The 21,999-nt window shown below is 49.0% G+C and overlaps 1 protein-coding gene across 1 annotated transcript; it reads left to right on the top strand.

Moving 5' to 3' along the window:
• Positions 1–287: 287 nt before the first annotated feature.
• Positions 288–21,069, top strand: METRN (meteorin, glial cell differentiation regulator). The gene is made up of 4 exons (XM_073363051.1): positions 288–695; positions 7,432–7,859; positions 15,270–15,329; positions 17,840–21,069. The coding sequence occupies exons 1-4, from the start codon at positions 607–609 to the stop codon at positions 18,154–18,156; spliced, it is 894 nt and encodes a 297-aa protein (XP_073219152.1). The 5' UTR covers positions 288–606; the 3' UTR covers positions 18,157–21,069.
• The last annotated feature ends 930 nt before the right edge of the window (positions 21,070–21,999 follow it).

Here is a 21,999-nt window from a genome sequence, read left to right as displayed (position 1 = left end):
CCTTTCTCAAAAATTAAGCATTCCCTCAAATCACTGTGCACACCATCAGCTGTCTGTGTGCTGAACTCCTCGCATCTGGACAACAATCACTTCAAATCAGCCTTTTCACTCTTTCTTTCTATTTCATTATATTGTTCTCAAATTCTAGTTGTTAATGGAGAAAGGGAGCCCACCCCTCATCCTTCTCTCTGCTCCGATTGGCTGAAAGTTTCCGAGCCCTGCTCCGATTGGAGAATGGCAAATCATCTCCTTCCCCCCCGCCCCCCACGCATTCGCCCCTTAGTCCACCGTCGTTGAATCTGACCAGCAATCTGTGGACACCTTAGTCAATTTCACAATGAGCCTTCTGGTCACTTTCATCTCGGCTGCTTGTCCCCTGGCTCTGAATCACAGCATCACTCCGGACTAGCAGGAGGAAGGAGGGAAATCCTGCTTTGCATCCTGACAACTTTTGCGGCGGAGGCCTGGGGAGATGGATGGCGGAGACATGCAGGCGTTACCTCCCCACGCACATTCCAGCATGGTGTCTGTTGGGGAAGGATTTACTGTAGTCTCTGGCATTTGATTCCTCCTTCTGGTTTATTGGGAGACGAAATCTCAGAGAAGATGCCTTTGGTGCTGTGGGCTCTTTGCCTTGGTGTCCTGGATACGGCCCTTTGCAGTTATTCAGAAGACCAGTGCAGCTGGAGGGGGAGGTACGAACTTCGGTCCTCAATTAAAAATAAGTAACCATTGGCAAGGATCGCCAGAGATCGCACTGTGCTAAATGTGCCCTATGGTGGGAAACTATCTGCTTTGTCCAGAAACTCAGATAACTTTCTGTTAGTAATGCAGGCTCATATCTTCCAGCCCCATTGCCCCCAGTGGGAGTCCGGCCGGCCGGATGGGTACTGGTGCAGCAGAGTTTCGGGTGTTAGGAGCGGGTGGATGGGGTAGTGCATGTTCTGGCTGAGCTGTTATAAGTATCAAGAGGGGGGCCTGATTCTGGTCGCACTTATCCTGGTGTCAATCAGGAGTAAACCCACTGAAGTCAATGGTGTAAAGGAGAGGAGCTTTTAACCAGAAGTTTGCATTCTTCTTACTAACCTATGCCCAGGGAAATAATTGAGTTTCCACTTTATGTTTGAGAAAAGGAAAATTCCAGTTCTTGTGGCTGCCATTTTTAGTCAATTGAGTTTAACTTTCACAGAGCCTCTGGGGAAAACAGATTGCTTTCCTCTAAGGAGGTGATGGTTTGGGTTCTGTCCTCTACCCCCCATTCCCCGACTGCTATCAGAGGGGGAAAGTATCTCCCTCAAAGCTAGCTAGATGAAAGCTTACAAGGTTTTAACTTAAATCCAGTCTGAGAGAACAACATCCATCCTCCCAAACCGTCTCTCTGTGAGGGGCAGCATCTTGTGTCCTCCGGCAGAGGTTATGGTCTCTGCATCACATAAACCCTCCCGCTGGCTACCTCAGCTTCTCTGTGCTCCGTAGTGGTGGGTTTTACTTGGTGTGATGATTGTTTTATTGCATCCTAGGGCTGCAGGCCTCTTATTGTTTCTTTGTAAGGTGGCAGGAGGGGAGAAAGGAGTAAAGAAGTGAAAGTGCTGGAGTTTGTTTAGTTTTTCTCATCTTTATGGCATGCCCCCTTGCAAGGTCAAAGCTGCCCCCTAGAATTAAACAGTGATCTTACTCCCTGCAGTGTTACAGGGACATGTGAGAGTTACAGACCTCTGCCACTTGCAGTTTCTTGATTCCCTGTCCTCTCCAACCTAACTGTTTTGCACTTCATAATAATATCAATAGTGAACAATAAAATCGGATGCAGTAGTAGCTAATCCTTTCCAAATACACCATGCTGCCTGCTTTCATAGGAAAAGAACTCAAGTGAAAACCTCAAAATAGAAAGCCTCTGAGCAGCCTGCTTTAATACATGAGCCAAATTGCTCTTTGACATGATTTTGTTGGGAGGTTGCAGAACTCCCAGGCCAAGGAGTCATTTAAAACCACAAACATTGTTCAGATCCGAGAACAAAGCAAGGTTTGTCAAGCAGTTACTGTAAGAGCCCTGGGGCTTGGAACACCTTTTCATTGTGTGGGTACAGTGCCTAGGATAGTGGGGCCTGAAGTGATGAAGTGAGCTGCAGCTCACGAAAGCTTATGCTCAAATAAATTTGTTAGTCTCTAAGGTGCCACAAGTACTCCTTTTCTTTTTGCGAATACAGACTAACACGGCTGCTACTCTGATACCCAAGATAGTTCAGTGGCAGCATCTGTTTCTCAGTGTTTTTGCCTATGTGCAGTTCTACAGATGAGTTAACTACAAAGGAGCAAAAACAGGTAAAGTGACTGTCACTGGTTCAGTCTAGATTAAAGACTCATGCCCTTCTACCTCCTGCTGAGACTTTTGCTTGCTTGATAGTGCAAAGAATGGAGAAGTACTCATATTATCACACTCTTACTGCTCCAAAAGCTTTGGAACTACTTTAGAAAAGTTTGGCTTTTGCTTTTACAGCAGAGATTTAACAGAATCAGTAGCCCTGAAAAGGTTTCTAAATAAATGACTTGGTCCCTCTTTTGGATCATATGTGAATATCTAGTGAATGACTGAACTAGTTTTTCCTGCCAGGCTGTAACTCTGTAGATTTCACTGTTTTGTTATGGGGCCTGGTTACAGATTCACAATTTTGGGGGACCAACCTGGGCAGATATTTCTCTCCCTCCTTTCCCTGGTCAAAGACTCAACTTGTATTAGAATAGAACACTGGGGAAGACTTGCTGGCTAGTAGACTGCAAGCCCTACTAGCTTCATGTATGCACTTTCTCAAACGACACAGAGTTGGGCTGGGTCAGTACTTGGACGAGAGACCCCATTGAAAAAACCTAAAGATTATTTTTCTTTCTTAAGCCTCTTAGCACCTTTGAGATAAGACAGCAAACCAAGATCCTGGCCACTTGTTCTCATTAATGATCCCCTGGCATTCTTTGTCAGCGTTGTGTGTATGGACCAAATTCCAAAGCAGGTAATTAGCCTTCCAAATCTTACCTATAGTTTAAATCAGATACAGCTAGTTTTCTGCACTTCAACTAACAGCGCACAGTCACACTATAGCTTAGCAACTGTTGTGTTTCATATCAAAGGTATTTCAATACAGGTGTGAAGTGCTCCTTATATATCCCTGCCTGCTTTGAGTTTTTTGGGTGGAAAGCACTATAGAACAACACAGTAGTTTTATATTATAATTTTTTTTGTTTAAAAAAAACCCAGGAGGTAGACTGGATTGGACACTAAACTATGACTAAGAAGACCTGGTTCTATTCCTGTCTCTGCTACTTGGCAAGTCACATTCCTGCTCTGTGCTTTGGTTTCCCCTGCAATCCTTTGCCTGTCTTCTCTACTGCAACCACTTTGGGGCAGAGATTGTATCCTGCTATGTGTTTGCTCTAACGGTCCCAGCTGGGTGCCCTATCCATTAGTACATGCTGCCTCTCAGAGCCTCCATTCTGTTCTCACATATGGGATTCTAATGTATCTTCATTTGCGTTACAGATAAAAGATGGTCTTGTGGGTCAGGAATGTGATTAGGAGCTGGGCTGCCTAGGCTGTGCTTCAGGCTCATGGTATGACCTTGCACAAGTCTCTCTGTGTCTCACTTTACCTGTCTAACCCACCTCATCGTGGGGGAAGGGGGACCGATGATTGTTGATGCACTTGGAGATCCTTAGCTAAAAAGGGCTATCAAACACCAAAGGAGAGGTACAAAATACAATCACGGAGCCTTAAAATTCTGCCTTCCCTGCAGGGGAATGTCGCTGAAGGACACTGAGTTCCTGCACCAAACGGTTGTTCCAGGCCCACAGGGAGGGGCTAGGTTAAGGCGTCAGGAGTGGCTATAGATACTAAACGCCAGCATGGAGAAAAGTGGAGGCCATAGTTCATCTTCCAGGAAGGGGGACTCCCCTCTGCACTCTCTGTTGTTTATACTGTGCACACTCCACGTGCCTAGAGATGTATACAAGGCAGCAGCGTAGTAGAGCAGCAGGATGACTTTGCCCACAGCAAGCATCTGCAGGCCTGCTGCTCAACTAAGTTTACTCTGAATGGCCTCAAATCTCTTCTTGCACAAGGAAAGCAGAGTAAATCCCATCTCGGATTCAGGAGAAAGCTGGGCTTTAATTTGTAAAAGACAACAGGCGGGCGCAGGGGCAAGCTACCCCCACTGCCCCCACAACCTGTCCTTCTCTGTGAGCTCCCTCTGCCTTTCGATGGACACCTCTTAGGAGTTTGCCCAGCTGTGTGGGGCTCCAGCCTTCTCTGTCTCTTCTCAGCCAAACCCCTTGGGTTCACCTTTGAGTAAGGGGAACACTATACATTGCCATTTATTCTGGAAGGAAAGGCTCTGGTGCAGTAGCTGAGCTGGTTCTATCACATGTCCCCCAGGCTCACTTTCCCTCCAACATGCCCACTATGGCCAGCCTGAGGCATTCAAAAATTGTGAGTCAGGCACAAAAAAATCAGGATTTTTTTTTTAAATAATAAATTTTGGGCTCTTTGCATTTGCCTTCTGGTTTCTGAGCCTTTAAGCTGTGCTCCCTTCATGTTTTCAAGCTTTGCTCTGTAGCCTCAAGAGATACAAACATCCTTTTTTAAAAAAAGAAAAGAAAGCTGGGAGTCTCACATACTCACTTGGCTCCAGGAGCTGGGGTGCTAAGAAAATCCCTCAGTATCACAAGAGTTGGCAGCAGGTCACTGAACATCACCATATGGCAACTATTAGGGCCTGGAGGACTCTTTATAATCTGTCAGTCTGGTGGGTAAGAAATGGGTCAGTGATTAACCAGCTGCTGCAGCGGGATCTAACCAGCTTAGTCATCGGACAGCTTTCAGACATGAACTATAGGGCAGACACAACTGATGCCACAAGAGGCTGTGTGGTGGAGTTGGTCCTTCAGCCTGATACCTCCCCTCTAGAGCCACACCCACCGTGGCAGGCACGGGTATGCCTGCCAGAGCCCTTGCTGAGCAGGGTCCCATGCAGACTCCCTGTACCAAGCTCCTGTCCTCTCAGTTAGCAAAGCAAAAGCCAGGAGACAACAAAAGCTCCTGAGTGGTGTCTGAGGCCTGGGATATGCAGGAGATAAGACTAGATGATCTGGTGGCCACTTCTGGACCCAAACTCAATGATTATGACAAAACCTCAGGCCAACAATGTCACAGAGGCCAGTGATTTGCAGGTACCCTCTAGAGCAGTGGTTCTTAACCTGGGGTGCATGCACCCCCTGGGGGTGCGAGACATGCCAGATTTTTTCAGAAGGTAAATCATCGAAAACACAAATTGAGCACAGGCACGTAAGTACAACTACTTTGTTTCATCAAACCTATGTATTTATTAACATTATACATTTAACGATTACTGTAATATACAAACAAAAATATATCTACTTTTAAAGAACTGACCTACTTCAATGATTTTTGATAAGGGGTGAGAGAACATATTTTGAGAACCAAAGGGGTGCAGTCTGCAGTAAAGGTTAAGAACCACTGCTCTAGAGGCATCTTGAACCAGGAGGTGCTGAACATCCACAAGTGAAATCTCTACAAGCTGCTGGGGCCCAGTAGCTCAGACAATGAGGTTCAAGATATTAGCCCCCCCTCAAAAAAATGAGGGCCTCCCCTCACAATCAGAGGCCAGGCTTGAAAATTCTGGCCATGGAAAGGAGGAGTTTGGTGGTGGCCAGGCAGCCAGAAAGAAGATAAAGTCTTAGGGAAAGAGGATGATGTTCATCTCTTGGGAAGATCAGGCATAATTTGGATAAAGAAGAGCATGAGACGTCCAGGCCTGGAGCCTGGTATGCCATGTATTCAAGCTTAGTGGTATCTTTGGTTGGGAGATGCTGATATAATAGGGATAAGAGCAGCTTCATTCCCTGGAGCCTTTCCACCTCATAATGCTGCATCTTGGCAGGGGGTTAGACTAGCTGACTCTTGCAGTCCCTGCTAGCCTAGGATTCTATGACTGTCATGCTGCTTCTGCAGTGAGGTAGAGAAGGGGGCCCCCAGCGCTGCATTTGCGTCTGAACTTCACCAAAGCATCAGGGTGTCCGGAGCCAAGGTCTGGGTTCAGCACCCAGAGAAAAAATGAGGAACAGCTAAGAAATTTGGATAGGGGCAGTGGATTTGGGGATCCAGGGTCTGACTCAGGTCCATCTCCACCTGGAACAGGTGATTTCCAAGCTGGTCGCACAGTAATTGAGCAGGCTGCTCCACAAGGAAGGAGCAAGTAAGCATGAAGTCAGCCCAGAACTGGAGGAGGAAGACAAAAGGAGCAGTCAGGAAAGTGTTCAGCCTGACTTGTTACAAGCCCACATTCTAGCTCCGTCATGGAGTGCCCCAGTCACTAAAACCCACATCCTGCAAGGGAGTTAAGTGCTTACATCCAATTGATTTGAGTGGGAGTTAGGCATCTAACTTAAATACCTTAGAGGATCAGGGCCTAGTCCTACTCCCAAGGCTCTTGGCAAGTGGAGTCAGTGCTGGTAGCTGTGGCCATTGGATGCTAGTTTAATCTGCTGCATGGCGAGACCATTGGGAGCTGAAGTGGCCCTGGAGCATGCTGGGATAGAGAGCCTTGTGCCAATGGGCTAGTACAGTGGTTCTCAGCCCAGGGCCCGTGGCTGCATGCAGCCCAATTAGCACACAGCTGTGGCCCAGCTCAGCTGTGTGCTAAAGTCTGCCTGCATGCCAGGGTCTGCCAGGTTCTCGGTGCGGAGGGATCCGGGCTGCCTAGCGTGGCGGGGTCAGGGGTTCAGGTTGCCAGCCAGCCCCGTGGAGTCAGGTGTCCGGGGCTGCCAGCTGGCCCCACAGGGTTGGGGCCTGGGGCAGCTGCCTGGCCCCACAAACTCTGGGGTCCAGGCAGCTATGGGGCGAGGATCCGGGGTCGGGGCAACTGGCCAGCCCTGCATGGCAGGGGTCCAGGGTCGGGGAAGCCAGCCCGCCCCACGCAGCAGGGGTCTGGGGTTGGGGCAGGCGGCCAGCCCCGTGAGCTCCAGGGTCTGGGGCAGCCAGCCGGCCCCAGTCCAGGGAAGCTGCATGGCAGGGGTCCAGGGCTGCCAACCCACCTCATAGGGTCCGGGGCAGCGGCCCGGCCCTGCAAGCGCTGAGGTTCAGGGCAGCCATGTGGTGGGGGTCTGGGGCAGACAGTCACCCAGCCCCACAAGCTCTGGGGTCCAGGGCAGACATGTGGTGGGAGTCTGGAGCAGCCATGCGGCAAGGGTCTGGGGTGGGAAGCCAGCCCCACATGGCAGGGGTCCGGACTGCTGCTGCCCTGCCACTTGGCCCCTGAGGCCCAGCTAACACATTGTGGGCCACATATGCGGCCCACAATGTGTAATAAGTTGAGAACCACTGGACTAGTAATATGGTAACATGCGTTTGTTCTCCCCTCGCAGTGGCCTGTCCCAGGAATCGGGCAGCGTGGAGCAGATCTCTCTACACTGTGCTGAGGGCTCACTTGAGTGGCTGTACCCAGCCGGGGCTTTACGCCTCAGCCTCTCCCCTCGCCTCCCCATGAGCACTGCAGCCAAAGGGAAGAGCCCCAGGCAGGTCACCACCTGTATCAAGCCCTCCAGCACCTTCCGAGGAGCTCAGATCTATCTGGAGAGGAATGGGATCCTGGAGCTGCTGTTGTCTGAGGCAGATGCCTCCCTTCGCCACAGGGTGCGCTGCTTCACCTGGCTGCCCCAGGAGAAAGTGGCACTGTTCCTTCAGTCTACCCTGCACCAGGACATCAGCCGTCGGATTGCTGCCTTCCGCTATGAGCTGCGGGGAGACTGGAACTCACGCCTCTCACTGCCCTCCAGCAACCTCAGCATGGAAGGTAAATAGCCAGTGGCATGGCTCCACAGGGTGCAAGTGTAACACTGACAGACCCTGGCCATCGGTGGGCGGGAAAGAACCTGGGACCTCTGGAGCTAAATGTATGAGCCTCTACTGCATGACCTAAAAGCCATACAGCCAAGTCTGTAAAGAAGACTCATTAATCTCTCTCTCTAAGTAGTCTTGGTGCCACGAGAGGGAACAGAACACCACACCCAGGAGGTGTGTGGGTTACACCAGGACTGTTAACCAATTTCGCTGCTAATCTGTATTGCCCTCCTGTCCTGTCCTGTGACTTTGCCAGTCTCCTCCCTCACTGGGCAAGGAGGGTGAGATCCACCACAACAGTGTCCTCCTGACATGAGCTGCTGCTCCAGCAGGATGAGATTCCTTACTGCATTGTTCTACCAGGGCCAGCTAAAAATCTAGACTTGTGCGCATCCTTTTAGAGAGGGAGGCTGGCTGAAGCAGGACACAAGGACCCAGGACTCCTGGGTTCTATTTCTGATTCTGACACTGACTCACTCACTGCATAACCTTGGGCAAATTGCTTCACCTCTTTGTACTTCAGCTTCCCTCTCTGTAAGATCAGGGTACCACTGCTGATATACTTCACAGGATAATTAATTATTAAAAGATCAGTCCTCAAGGCCTTACTTAGTTTGCATTCAGGCAAAATTCCCCTCGATTAATGAAGACAATGGGAAGTTTTGCTTGAGTCAGGGTGCCAGGATTGGGCCCATTATTGACCGCAATAGCAGGGCCCTGAGCCACGCAGCTGTTACACAGTAGGAGCATTTTGGTCAGTGGGAATCTTCTTGGGTTTCTTGCTGCTCCAGGCTGCAAAGAGGCACAGGCTGTAGGAGGTTCCAGCTACTGGCTGCTAAAGGACCCGCATGATGTGGGCCTCCTGTCAGGGACAGGGAGGGGGTGGCAACCCAAGCTGGCCTCTTTTCCTGAGCGTGTTTAGAGAGCGAAGCCAGGAGCCGGAGGAGGATCTCAAAGCAGCTCCTATAGACATGTTTAATCAGTGCCATCTCGCTCCACAGCTGAGCTAACAAAAGTCCACTCTGCAGCCCGTGAGGGACATCCCTGCCATTCAGCCACCCCAGAGATAAGGGGCTCTCCTGGTTGCCATGGCAACCCCGGCATTCTCCACATGGGAATGGCAAGGGTTGCTCTCTTGCAGCGCCCTGTGAACCCTAAACACGGGATTAGTGTGACTGGTTTTTCAGGAAAGGGGATTTGGAAAGAAATAGCCTGGCCCTGCAGCAATGGTGCTCCTCCCCCCTCTTCTCCTTCCCAGCCATAGGAACACCTCCGATGGCAGCAGAGCTGACCCCTGGGTCAGGGAAAGAGCACAAAGATCTGGAAGCTGTGGGCTGGGTGAATTAGCAGTATTTTGCCACAGAGCTAGCATACCCCTCCCTGCCTGGAGAGCTAGTCTGTCCTAGTCAGGTTCATCACCCTATGTAAAGGTACCATAACACCAACACCTGCCACAAGGGCTTGTCTGGGAACCTTGAGCCTAGAGACAACCTGAGCCTGTCTGTATAAGAGGTCAGAAACCGACTGTTGAATCCCAGGCACCTTGAACACCAGGAAAGTTCTCCTCCTACTCTGGGTTCTCAGCTCGAAAGCTCAGCAGTGTTTGAACCAGGGAGGGACATGCATGTGGTAGGGGTCATTCAGACCAAGGGAAACTTGGGTTCAAGCCAAATCCCTGGCTCCATCTCTAGCCTATATCACAGAAGGGGAGCATGTCATTGCCTTCCTCCTGTGGCAGCTGTCAATCACTGTGTATTTCTGATTATTAAAGAACACTGGGGTTGGGATAGAGGAAACATTTCCCCTTGGTGAGAAATAGCATTCATGGCCCTGTTCAGAATGTCCCAAGAATGGAGAGGGCTTCCCCTCTCCCCTAATGGCTGTTACCAGTTCAGTTTCATTTGGCTCTTACTTCCCAGTTTGTATGGGTAGTAGAAGAGGCTCCTCCTCAAAGGGCACACGGTGGTCCCGTGAGTGTGCTCCGAGTCAGGGACTCTGTATTCTGTTCCCAGGGCAAGTCACTGAACTGCTCAGTTTCCTGCTCTCTGCACTGGGGATGCCAACAATGAACTACCATGCAGGGGAGGGGCAAGGATACATGAATTGCTCTTTGTAAAGCGCTTTGAGACCTTTAGATTGACAGGTTAGGGGAAGGATAAACTGTACTGGGAGGAAAGATGGTCTTGTGCTTAACACAGCACCCTGAGAGTCGGTTCAATTCCTGGCTCTGCCACAGACTCCTCGGCTGACCTTGGGCAAGTCATTTAAGCACTTTGTTCCCCAGCTGTAAAGCAAGGGTGGTCATGCTTGCTTTCTCCCTCTCCTTATCGATCCTGTCTGTTTAGCTTGTAACTGCTTTAGGTCAGAGCTGTCTCTTGCTATGTGTACATACAGCACCTGGCAGAATGAGGGGTCTGTGAACATAAGAATGGTCATACTGGGTCAGACCAAAGGTCCATCTAGCCCAGTATCCTGTCTTCCAACAGTGGCCAATGTCAGGTGCCCCAGAGGGAATGGACAGAACAGGTAATCATCAAGTGATCATAGAATCATAGAATCATAGAATATCAGGGTTGGAAGGGACCCCAGAAGGTCATCTAGTCCAACCCCCTGCTCAAAGCAGGACCAATTCCCAGTTAAATCATCCCAGCCAGGGCTTTGTCAAGCCTGACCTTAAAAACCTCTAAGGAAGGAGATTCTACCACCTCCCTAGGTAACGCATTCCAGTGTTTCACCACCCTCTTAGTGAAAAATTTTTTCCTAATATCCAATCTAAACCTTCCCCACTGCAACTTGATCCATCCCCTGTCTCCCATTTCCAGCTTCTGGCAAACAGAGGCTAGGGACATGATCCCTGGCCCATCCTGGCTAATAGCCATTGATGGACCTATCCTCCATTAACTCTTCTAGTTCTTTTTTGAACCCTGTTATAGTCTTAGCCTTCACAACATCCTCTGGCAAGGAGTTCCACAGGTTTACTGTGCGTTGTGTGAAAAAACAAATGTTTCCTTTTGTTTTAAATCTGCTGCCTATTAATTTCATTTGGTGACCCCATAGTTCTTGTGTTATGAGAAGGAGTAAATAACACGTCCTTCCTTACTTTCTCCACACCAGTCATGATTTTATAGACCTCTACCATATCCCCCCTTAGTCATCTCTTTTCCAAGCTGAAAAGTCCCCGTCTTATTAATATTTCCTCATCTGGCAGCAGCTCCATATCCCTAATCATTTTTGGTGCCCTTTTCTGAACCTTTTCTATTCCAATGTATCTTTTTTGAGATGGGGCGATCATATCTGCATGCAGTATTCAAGATGTGGGCATACCATGGATTTATATAGAGGCAATATGATATTTTCTGTCTTATTATCTATCTCATTTGTAATGATTCCCAACATTCTGTTCACTTTTTTGACTGCTGCTGCACATTGAGTGAATGTTTTCAGAGAACTATCCACAACTCTCTTTCTTGAGTGGTAAAAGCTAATTTAGACCCCATCATTTTATATGTATGATTGGGATTATGTTTTCCAATGTGCATTACTTTGCATTTACCAACATTGAATTTCACCTCCCATTTTGTTGCCCAGTCACCTGGTTTTGTGATATCTTTTTGTAGCTCTTTGCAGTCTGCTTGGGACTTAACTATCTTGAGTAGTTTTGTATCAAATTTTGCCACCTCACTGTTTAGCCCTTTTTCCAGATCATTTATGAATATGTTGAATAGGATGGGTCCCAGTACAGACCCCTGAGGGACACCACTATTTACCTCTCTCCATTCTGAAAACTGATCATTTATTCCTACCCTTTGTTTCCTATCTTTTAACCAGTTACCAATCCATGAGAGGACCTTCCCTTTCATCCCATGACAACTTACTTTGCTTAAGAGCCTTTGGTGAGAGACCTTGTCAAAGGCTTTCTGAAAATCTAAGTACACTATATTCACTGTATCCCCCTTGTCCACATGCTTGTTGACCCCCTCAAAGAATTCTAGTATATTGGTGAGGCATGATTTCCCTTTACAAAAACCATGTTGACTCTTCTCCAACAAGTTATGTTCATCTAGATGTCTGACCATTTTATTCTTTACTATAGTTTCAACCAGTTTGCCTGGTACTGAAGTCAGGCTTACTTGCCTGTAATTGCCAGGATAACCTCTGGAGCCCTTTTTAAAAATTGACATCATATTAGCTATCCTCCAGTCATTTGGTACAGAAGCTGATTTAAACGATAGGTTACAATCTACAGTTAGTAGGTCTGCAATTTCACATCTGAGTTCCTTCAGAACTCTTGGGTGAATACCATCTGGGCCTGGTGACTTATTACTGTTTAGTTTATCAATTTGTTCCAAAACCTCCTCTAATGACACCTCAATCTGGGACACTTGCTCAGATTTGTTGCCTAAAAAGAATGGCCCAGGTTTGGGAATCTCCCTCACATCCTCAGCCATGAAGACCGATACAAAGAATTCATTTAGTTTCTCCGCAATGGCCTTATCGTCCTTGAGTGCTTCTTTAGCATCTCGATCGTCCAATGGCCCCACTGGTTGTTTAGCAGGCTTCACTGTGACCCAGGGACCACTTGATGCCAACTGACAGAGGTCGCAGAGGGGATGCATAATAATACTATTATAAACTGGAGGTCAGGCAGGACCAAAACTCATGTGTGTGTGGACCGCCCAGCCTGCAACTCAGGTGTACACAACTTGGAACATCACCAGACAGCCTGTACAGGAAAGATACTGTCGTACTGTAGGATGATGGGCAACAACACATCAGCCTGTGAGCGTGTTTTTGGGGGGCACCATGCCACAGAAATGAAGCAAGTGTACGAAGTTTTCCATGGGGAACATGATACACAGAAGCTATGTGGTCTAGTGACTTGAATTCAGGGCTAACAGTCAAGAATTTGTCAGCTCAGTTCCTGCACTCTGCTGCCAATTCACTGTGTTGCTTTGGGCAAATCACTTTACCTCTCTTTGCTGCCAAATGGGATAATGCTTCCTTGGGTCCTTGGGAAGGGAGATGCAAAGATAAATTAATGCTTGAGAAATATGAATGCTAAATATTATTCCCCTTTTGGCTTAGTAGTGTGTGGCCCAAGCAGGGTTAGCCCATGAGATCTGACAAAGCTCAGAGAGGGTTATGAACAGCAGTTAGTCCTGTTGCACTTGCCCAGCCCCACGGCCTCAGCCCAGAGGGCAGCCTGGCTCAGACAGATGTGCACCTCAGCTTAAGGATTCCTTTCAGTCTCTGCTCCAGAGTGTGAACTCCAGGGGCGGAGGGGTGGGCAGTGGTATCTTGACTTGTTTTTCTGGTTCCAGCGGCTAGTGCACCAATTCTGAAATGTGCTTTCTCTGGTCTCTTAACTCCTTATGCTCTCTGGAGGGGCAGTGGAGCAGTCTCAACAGTGCCTTACACCAGAGGTGCTCAGTCTTTTTCTTTCTGAGGCCCCCACAACATGCTATAAAAACTCCACAGCCTACATGTGCCACAACAACTAGTTTTCTGCATATAAAAGCCAGGGCCAGCATTAGGGGAAGCAAGCAGGGCCACACCACAGAGGACCCTGCTAAGGTAAGTTGCTCAGGCTTCAGCTTCAGCCTCAGGTGGCGGGACTTGGGGCCCCGGGCTTCAGTGCCATGCAGTAGGGCTTGAGCCCCAGCAAGTCTAATGCCAGCCGTGCTTGGCGGGCCCCCTGAAATCTGCTCACAGCTTCCCAGGGGGCCCTGGACCCCTGGCTGAGAACCACTGTCTTACACAGCCATTTGCTCAGTGGAGACTGCCCTGCACTATGGAGAAAGGAGGGGTTTTGCTGAGAGTGACCTTTGCCAGTGGTGGATTACCCTTGCCCAGGGGGCCCAGCCAATTGGGGCGGCCCGGAAAAATGAGCACCACAGCAGAAATTTGCTATGGGGCGGCAGAAGCCAGGAGCCCTGGCAGAAGCCGTGGGGCAGGCAGGGGAAGCCCCAGCACCAAGACCCAGGTCCCCAGGAGAAGCACGGGGCAGCGGGGAAAGTCCCAGCACCTGGAGCCCTCGCTGTAGCCCTGAGTCTCAAGTAGCTCTCACTCGCCGCTGTGGCGCTGGGCCTGTGGTGGGGGGGACAGAGCTTCTCTGGTCTTGAGGCTGCAGTGGGGGCGGGAGAAAGGAGCGAACAGGAGGTAGGGGTGGGAATGGGGGTGAAGTGGGGAGGCAGAATGGGGGGGGTGGGACTGTGGGCGAAACAGGGGCAGGGCTATGAGGGAAGGGGTGGAATGGGGTTGGGCCATGGGCGGGGCCCCAGTTCTGGCGCCAGGGTTCCTCCACTTGCTCTGAACCAGGGCCCCAGGAGACCTTAAGCCGACTCTGCCTTTACATACCATGTGCAGAGCAGGGGTGGGCGGGAACAGGAGGATCTGTTGTCTCAGTGGAGCTTGGGACAGTAAGGAATTGGGATGCAGTCTCCCAAACTGGTACTACACCAGAGATGGAAGTCAGCAGCTAGAGATCTGGGGAAAGGAGCCAGGCTAGAATGGAAACCAATACGCCCAAACACTGACCCGGGTCATCACCTTCCTCTGGCAGAGTGGTTGTATTTTGACTGAAGGGTAAAGCTGGACTCTTGATCTAACTCTCACAGGTGTTGCATGTGTGAGCACAAGCTACAAAGTACAGAGCAAGGCAGGGAGAGCGCAGCTGCCAACTTTCTACTGCCCAGGAGCAGGAGTGAGGCCTAAGAGAGGAGAGTGTAGCTAAACAGCTCATTAGCATGATGAGGATCACACTTCAGCCCACATTTCCTCCAACACACTTGTTCTCTGCCCACAGAGGGTTCGATGCTCTGTCCCTCAGTGCAGAAGGTACTGTCCAGCACTGCTTATGTTCTGCATGCATAACCTCTGCCTGCAATGGCCCACAAGCACCTGGAAGCACTTGGATACAGGATACCAGCAACCCCTATCTTGTTCTTCCCTTCTCCTGAGCAGCTCATTGCAATTCCTGACTCAGCAGAGCTCCCTCAGAGCACATTGCCTCTGCAGCTTTCCCCACACAAATCCAGAAGCTCTGAGCTTGACTCTGGGACCTTTGTATTTTCTCTGCAGAATCCACATCCTTTGTGCATGGTGCTATTGCAGGGGGAAGCTGTATTCCACGAGGCCAGCTTCCAAGTAGAGAGAGCCCCGAGAGGGCACTGGGCAGCAGAGCAACCCTTGTGAGAACAAAGGCAGAGCCCCAGGCACCCGATGGTCTGAGGAGGCCAGATGGCGATGCTGTGTGGCACCTGCAAACAAAAGGGATTAAGCCAGCATTCCCGCCTCGGGAATATCTGAGAAGAAAGCCTGGGACTCACTTCTAACACAACTTTTCTCTGTTTGAATGCTGCAGGGGCATGCCGGCCGTGTAATAACACGGAGATCTTGATGGCCATTTGCACTAGTGACTTTGGTGAGTAAGCTTTTGCCATTTCTACATTTACTGTTGCCCTCTTCTGCTTCACATTCTCTTCCCCCACGAGTTCTTTTTCCAGGAATCGGGGGTGTCTGACATCAGTGGATCCAAGAATTAAACACAGAACAAAGAAAAATCCAGTCTCTGATGTCCCCATGATAAAGAGACATGCTAACCAGCACATAATACACAGTACTATTTAGCACTGGCCTCTACTAGAGAGAATGAGAACAGCTCAGTTATGTGTCATAGGCCTTATGACAACTAAGGAGATTCTTCCTTATCTCAAGTGGTAAGGAACTGTGCTGGTGGATTAAAAGGCCTTGAAATCTATTCCCCGTCTTACCAAGGAGTTTTGGGAGATCTCTGGCAAGCACTAGAGCTGTGCAGAGTGCAACAATTTCATTCCGGGGCAGTTCTCAAGGTTCTGAACTTTATTTTTGTTCCACATTAGAACATTTCACACGTTTTAGCTAAACTGAATCATGTTGAAACATCTGTTTTTGGATGCAAAATGTGAGCTTTTCAATCTGGGTCGCCTTCCCTCATCAGATGTGACCAGAGAGCACTTGGCCAAAAAAAGCCTCGCCTATGAAAGCAGGCTAAACCAATACGTTTCTGCAAAACGTTTCCTCTTTGACAAAATAGCATATATCAGTCAAAGTCATTTGGTCAAAAATGTTCCACCCTGCTCTAGTAAGTATTGGAATGAAAGCTGGAGTACTGTGTGGCCAGATTTGTTACTTAATGTACTCTGTGTTGAGTCTTTCGTACACCCCTGTATTCCACTGGTCTTCCCAGTGAAATAATTGGTGCAGAAATAAAAGAGGAAGAGGGAGAAATTCAACAGCATAGGCAAAGCAGAAAAGCTCCTTCCCCTGCAGCACAGAAGCCAGGCACTTGAAATGGGAAGGAGGGGCCATCTTTTCATCCTTGCCAGCCCCTGCACGCACACACAGGGTTGGGCATAGTCCAGATCTGACAGAGCATGTGCATGGGAGCTATTCGCAGTGTGAACTTTCCATATGCTGAGCAAAACAAGGGGCAGTTGGTGTGGAATCACAGAGAGCCCAGTGTGGCAGCTTTACAACGGCAAACAAACCAGCCATTGCCCTTTGTTCCTGCCACTTAATTAGCTGACTCATAGCTGGCAGGCCAGGCCATGGCAGAGTTAATATCGTCAGCAGGTAGCCTGTGGTAAGTGCTGCCGACAGAGCTAAGCCAAGGCATTTGCTCCCAGGCTGTGACCATGCAGCCGAAAACAGCCTTGCTCCTATTTAAATGTCCACACATGGCTGTGCCACAGTGTACAGTTGCCAATTATTCCTGCACGTGCTGTTAAGCTCCTAATTTGCATCTCTAAACAGTAGAAGGAGGGTCAGGGGTCACTGGCTGTCCAGTCCAGAGTTGCCATGCCAATGAAGAAGTCAAACATAAGAGCAAGGGATTTGCCATGCTAGATCAGATCATAAATCCAGTGGTCTGGCAGAGGCCAATACCTGCTGATTCAGGGAAGGCCAACCCCACTAGAACGCACCCAGCTAATTGTGCAGTATTACACATAATATGTGCAGGGAGGGGAAAATCCCTTCCTGACCCTCACAGGCAATCAGTGCGTGCACTGAAGAATGGGGCTTCATAACCTTTATCTCAGTACATAACTGTGAATGCTAGGAAATGCCCATGAGTATCCAGCCTATGTATTCAATGACCCCCAGCAAAAGCACATTCCCCAGGTTGGCTGTCCTCTGTGTGAAGGGGGATATTCTTTTGTGTTCTTTCTAAACTTACCAGCCATTTCTTTCATGGAGTGACATCCCAACTAGAACAGAGAGAGAGGGGTGGTGATGATCCCTTTAGAATACAGCACTTGACATCCATCATCTGCATTACAAGGGGATTAGCACAGGAGAACCCACTGAGCACTGGTCTATACTAGACTTCTGCGGGGGATGCAGCTCTAACCGTGGTAGTAAGGATAAGAGCACTGGCATGGATTGAGCATGGGTGTTTTTGCCACTGTCCCCTAGACTTACTCAAGTATCTCCCCTTCTTATTTTGGCCAGTGAACCTCAATTCTCTCCTGCAGCTCCCCTGCCCACAAAGCACTGGTAACTGGGCTCAGTGCAGGAATCCCTGGGAGAGGTTCTCTGGCCTGTGTTATGCAGGAGGTCAGACTTGATGCTCACAGTGGTTCCTTCTGGTCTTACAAATCTATAATGCACCTCCATTGTGACCTGCAGTCCCTTCAACTATTCCAGCACCACATCCCCATGCAGAGCTGCCAGTGTGCTGAACATGTAAATACATCAGCCTTTGGGCCCAGGTCTCCAGAAATAAGAGGCTGGTGCAGTGACCCAGTGGATAGCCTGTGCCACCTGGACCTAGTCAGTTTTTACCAGATAGCTAAGTGTTCCCAGTTAGGGATGCAGAAGTCACAGCAGTGCAACAGTTCCTAGCTCTGGATCAATGAGTAATTGTGTCTGTCCTACCACCTTTCCCCTCAGTCATTCGTGGCAACATCCGGACCGTCTCCAATGATGTTGAGATGCAGGAATCCATCATCAGCGTGAGTGCCATGCGCATTCACAGGCAGAAATTCACTTTGTTCCAGCCTGCCGGCAAATCCAGCAAATCCATGGGCAGTATCCACACCCTGCTGCAATGTGGAGTGAAACCAGGACCTGGCAGCTTCCTCTTCATGGGGTGGCTGCACTTTGGGGAGGCCTGGCTTACCTGTGCTCCCCGTTACAAAGACTTCCGGCGTATCTATGAGGATGCGCACCAGGCTCATGAGAACCCCTGCGAAGTCTCGCTGGACTGAGCGATGAGGGCAGGGGCATTCAGCCTGACCCTTGGGAATGGGGATCACCAGCAGCAACAATGGCGCCACCAAGGGCTCACATCCACCAGCCTGGAGCTAGCAAGAGTTCTCCCCTTCCCATACAGACCTGCAGTGGTCCCCATTTGTGCTTCACTTGCTCTGTGCTGAAGAGAGTTGTAAGGCACCTTCTGTGCTAACAGGAACCTGGCCCCTGGGGCGGAGGTCCCCAGACTAATGATTAGGAGTGGGCACACACTGAGTAACATAAAGGGAATTAGACCCTCCCCTTGTGGGGAACAGTAATACACATAGGACTGACTAATGGACAGCAGGACTTCTAGTCAACCCTCCATTTAAGCAGCTTGAGGGGACAAAAAATGCCAGTGAAATGACACAGTCTCTGCACAGTTGCTAAGTCAATCCTTGGTATCCCAAGATTCATTGCCAGGCGAGTCCCAGCGCTGAGGGACTTTCTTGCTGTACTGTGACTGTTCAGACTAAACATGGGAGTGGGCTGAGCGCGTGGATCATCAGAACTGGAAACCAATGCATGAGCAATTCTGCTTCTCATTTTGCACCGAAACACACCCACACATCATGGAAAAGGCTTTGGCAAAACCAGCCAATGGCATGGGAGCCTGTCTGTGAAAATCCTGCCTGAAGAAAGAGGCCATTCTAACTGCACCTGGTTTGACCCATAGAACCTGATTCAGCAAAGTTCTTGAGCACATGCTGTCAGTCCCATTGACTTCAAAGGGACTAAGGCCTAGAGCCTCAAAGGTATTTAGGCATCTGTGTGCTTTGTAGAATTGGGGCCTTGTTGCTCTGATAAAGTTTGGTTCTGAAATTGCCCTGCTCCCTCTCCTTCCCCCAGAGCTTCACCCCTCCAGGGATGGGAGGAAGACCCAGGGAGTGGCAGCTATCATTTTTACATTCCATTTAGTGTTTGTTTGGGTAGAAATGTGAAGACACTGCTTTGTACACAGCATGGGAAAGTGGGGGATAGCTGAGTTATGGGGGAGAGTCAGAGCAGCGTTGGGGATATCTGCTGGATGGGCTCTTGAAAGGACATAAATTAATGGATCACAGCTAGAAGTTTGCCTATCCCTGGCTCTGAACTTGGCTGCCAAAAAGTTGCCCCATAGAGTCCTCACAGGTATCTTGTGTCTACTCTCATTGACACTTGGGGAGTGTTCCCTGGAGGGGCCCCAGCTTTACACTACAGTAGCAGAGCAGAATGTGGGTATCAATCTGTATCTGCCAGGGGAGGAGGAAGATTACCTGCTATGGGTTTTGGGTGCTGGGGAAGTAGTTTATATCTGCCAGCAAGGAACCTGGCATTGTCCTTGCCTTCAGCAACACCCAAAATGCAGAATCACCAAACAGCTTCTAGAACACTTTAAAAGAGAGCCCAGGGCCCAGGCTGAGATTGGCTCTAAACTTCCCCCGAGTTCTGCTTCAGATCCAGATCCAGGGTTCTGGTTCTGGTGTTCCAGTCTGGTTTCATCTCTGCACTAAAGAAGCTGACACCATTTTAGCATCACTTTTGTGCTGTCTCTGGTCTGTGATCATCATCTACGGGCCTTGACAGGACAAGTGGGGTGGGAAGAACCTTTGCGAAATTCAGCCTGAAGTGGTGCAGAAGACAGTCCAGTATAACTCTTGTGTGTACAGCAGTGAACTCTCACAAGGGAAATATTTTTAAATGAAGATTTGGGTAGACTGTAGTTTGAAGAAAAGGTTCCTGTATAATAGACCCCATAAACTAATGGCACCTGTGGGAGCCTGAGTGCATGGCGGAGATGTGACTGGAGAGCACAGGTTTGTCTTTCTGCAGCTTGTGTATTTCTGAGCGGATGGTATCGCAACACACTGTATAGATATACAGTATTGTCAACCATTTGTGTATTGAAGGAGATGGATTTGCAACATTGTGAGGAGTCCCTACAGAGAATCTGTACATGTGGAACAGAGATTGCCATGCCATCACAGATCAGTGTGCTTCAGCCACCAGTGGTGGAAAGTAGGCAGGCAACAGCTGCTGATGGAAGCATTCAGGCAGAAGCAAAGACCTTGGGAGGAGAGAGCAAGAAAGCAGAAGCTTCTCATTGGAGAACAGGAGATTGGACTAAGGATCAAGAGATTCAAAAGACTCTTGTCTTCTAGATCATTACAAACAGTTGGAACTTGGACAACTGCAGAGAAGAATAATCTCTTGGTTCGGTTATTGGGGTGTGTGGGAAGGAGATCTGGGTTTTCAGTTTTAAGCTGACACATCCACTTTGGGGTGCTCAGAAGCTGTAGAACAGAAATTTTGAGTTAAAGGGACAGGGCTGAGGGGAGTTTGGGACAAAGTCAGTCACACCAGTTAACTATCAGCACACTCCTAATTTCATGTGGAAACTGCTGCTAAAGCCCAGGAGTTTTAGACCTTGGCTACACTACAACTTCCAATTGAGTTTGTAACTTATTAGTGGCACAGCTGACCCTAACCATGGCTTGTGTCTACATACACGACACTATTAACACTCATTTAGTAATCATGGCAACTAACTAGGTAGTTTTGGCTCAGTTCAGATCTAGCCTGGAACATGGTTGGCTTCTTGTAACCAGTTTGTAACATGTTTTTGCTGTGCAGGTGAACAGCCCAGCATGCTTTGGTCCCCCTGCTGCAGCATGTCCTCTACTCTAGACCCTGTTGAGGTGTCATGAGAGCTGCCCAGATTTTCCCAGTTTTGTTCAATATCTTCATAAATGATCTGGAGGATGGTGTGGATTGCACCCTCAGCAAATTTGCGGATGATACTAAACTGGGAGGAGTGGTAGATACTCTGGAGGGCAGGGATAGGATACAGAGGGACCTAGACAAATTGGAGGATTGGGCCAAAAGAAATCTGATGAGGTTCAATAAGGATAAGTGCAGGGTCCTGCACTTAGGACGGAAGAACCCAATGCACAGCTACAGACTAGGGACCGAATGGCTAGGCAGCAGTTCTGCGGAAAAGGACCTAGGGGTGACAGTGGACGAGAAGCTGGATATGAGTCAGCAGTGTGCCCTTGTTGCCAAGAAGGCCAATGGCATTTTGGGATGTATAAGTAGGGGCATAGCGAGCAGATCGAGGGACGTGATCGTCCCCCTCTGTTCGACATTGGTGAGGCTTCATCTGGAATATTGTGTCCAGTTTTGGGCCCCACACTACAAGAAGGATGTGGATAAATTGGAAAGAGTCCAGCGAAGGGCAACAAAAATAATTAAGGGTCTGGAACACATGACTTATGAGGAGAGGCTGAGGGAACTGGGATTGTTTAGTCTGCGGAAGAGAAGAATGAGGTGGGATTTGATAGCTGCTTTCAACTACCTGAGAGGTGGTTCCAGAGAGGATGGTTCTAGACTATTCCCAGTGGTGGAAGAGGACAGGACAAGGAGTAATGGTCTCAAGTTGCAGTGGGGGAGGTTTAGGTTGGATATTAGGAAAAACTTTTTCATTAGGAGGGTGGTGAAACACTGGAATGCGTTGCCTAGGGAGGTGGTGGAATCTCCTTCCTTAGAAATTTTTAAGGTCAGGCTTGACAAAGCCCTGGCTGGGATGATTTAACTGGGGATGGGTCCTGCTTTTGAGCAGGGGGTTGGACTAGATGACCTCCTGAGGTCCCTTCCAACCCTGATATTCTATGATTCTATGATTCCCACAATGCACTGCTACAAACCTAGGGTAGGTGTGAACACATAAACATCTGTAACATGGTTGCACTGTGAAAAAATCTGCAGCACGGAGACATGTCTGTTGTAAAGGGTTAGATGAGACAGGTTACAACACCATTGTTTCATATGAAGTGTGGATG

This window comes from Lepidochelys kempii, chromosome 10 (genome assembly GCF_965140265.1).
Source record: "Lepidochelys kempii isolate rLepKem1 chromosome 10, rLepKem1.hap2, whole genome shotgun sequence".
Classification (NCBI taxonomy): Eukaryota; Metazoa; Chordata; order Testudines; family Cheloniidae; genus Lepidochelys; species Lepidochelys kempii.
The sequence above is the reverse complement of the archived record's forward strand: the minus strand, read 5'-3'. Positions and strand labels throughout refer to the sequence as shown.

Coding starts and splice junctions, on each gene's coding strand:
- METRN (XM_073363051.1), top strand. CDS start 607: ATGCCTTTGGTGCTGTGGGCTCTTTGCCTTGGTGTCCTGGATACGGCC. Junction 696..7,431: donor CAGTGCAGCTGGAGGGGGAG/GTACGAACTTCG, acceptor CTCCCCTCGCAG/TGGCCTGTCCCAGGAATCGG. Junction 15,330..17,839: donor CATTTGCACTAGTGACTTTG/GTGAGTAAGCTT, acceptor CTTTCCCCTCAG/TCATTCGTGGCAACATCCGG.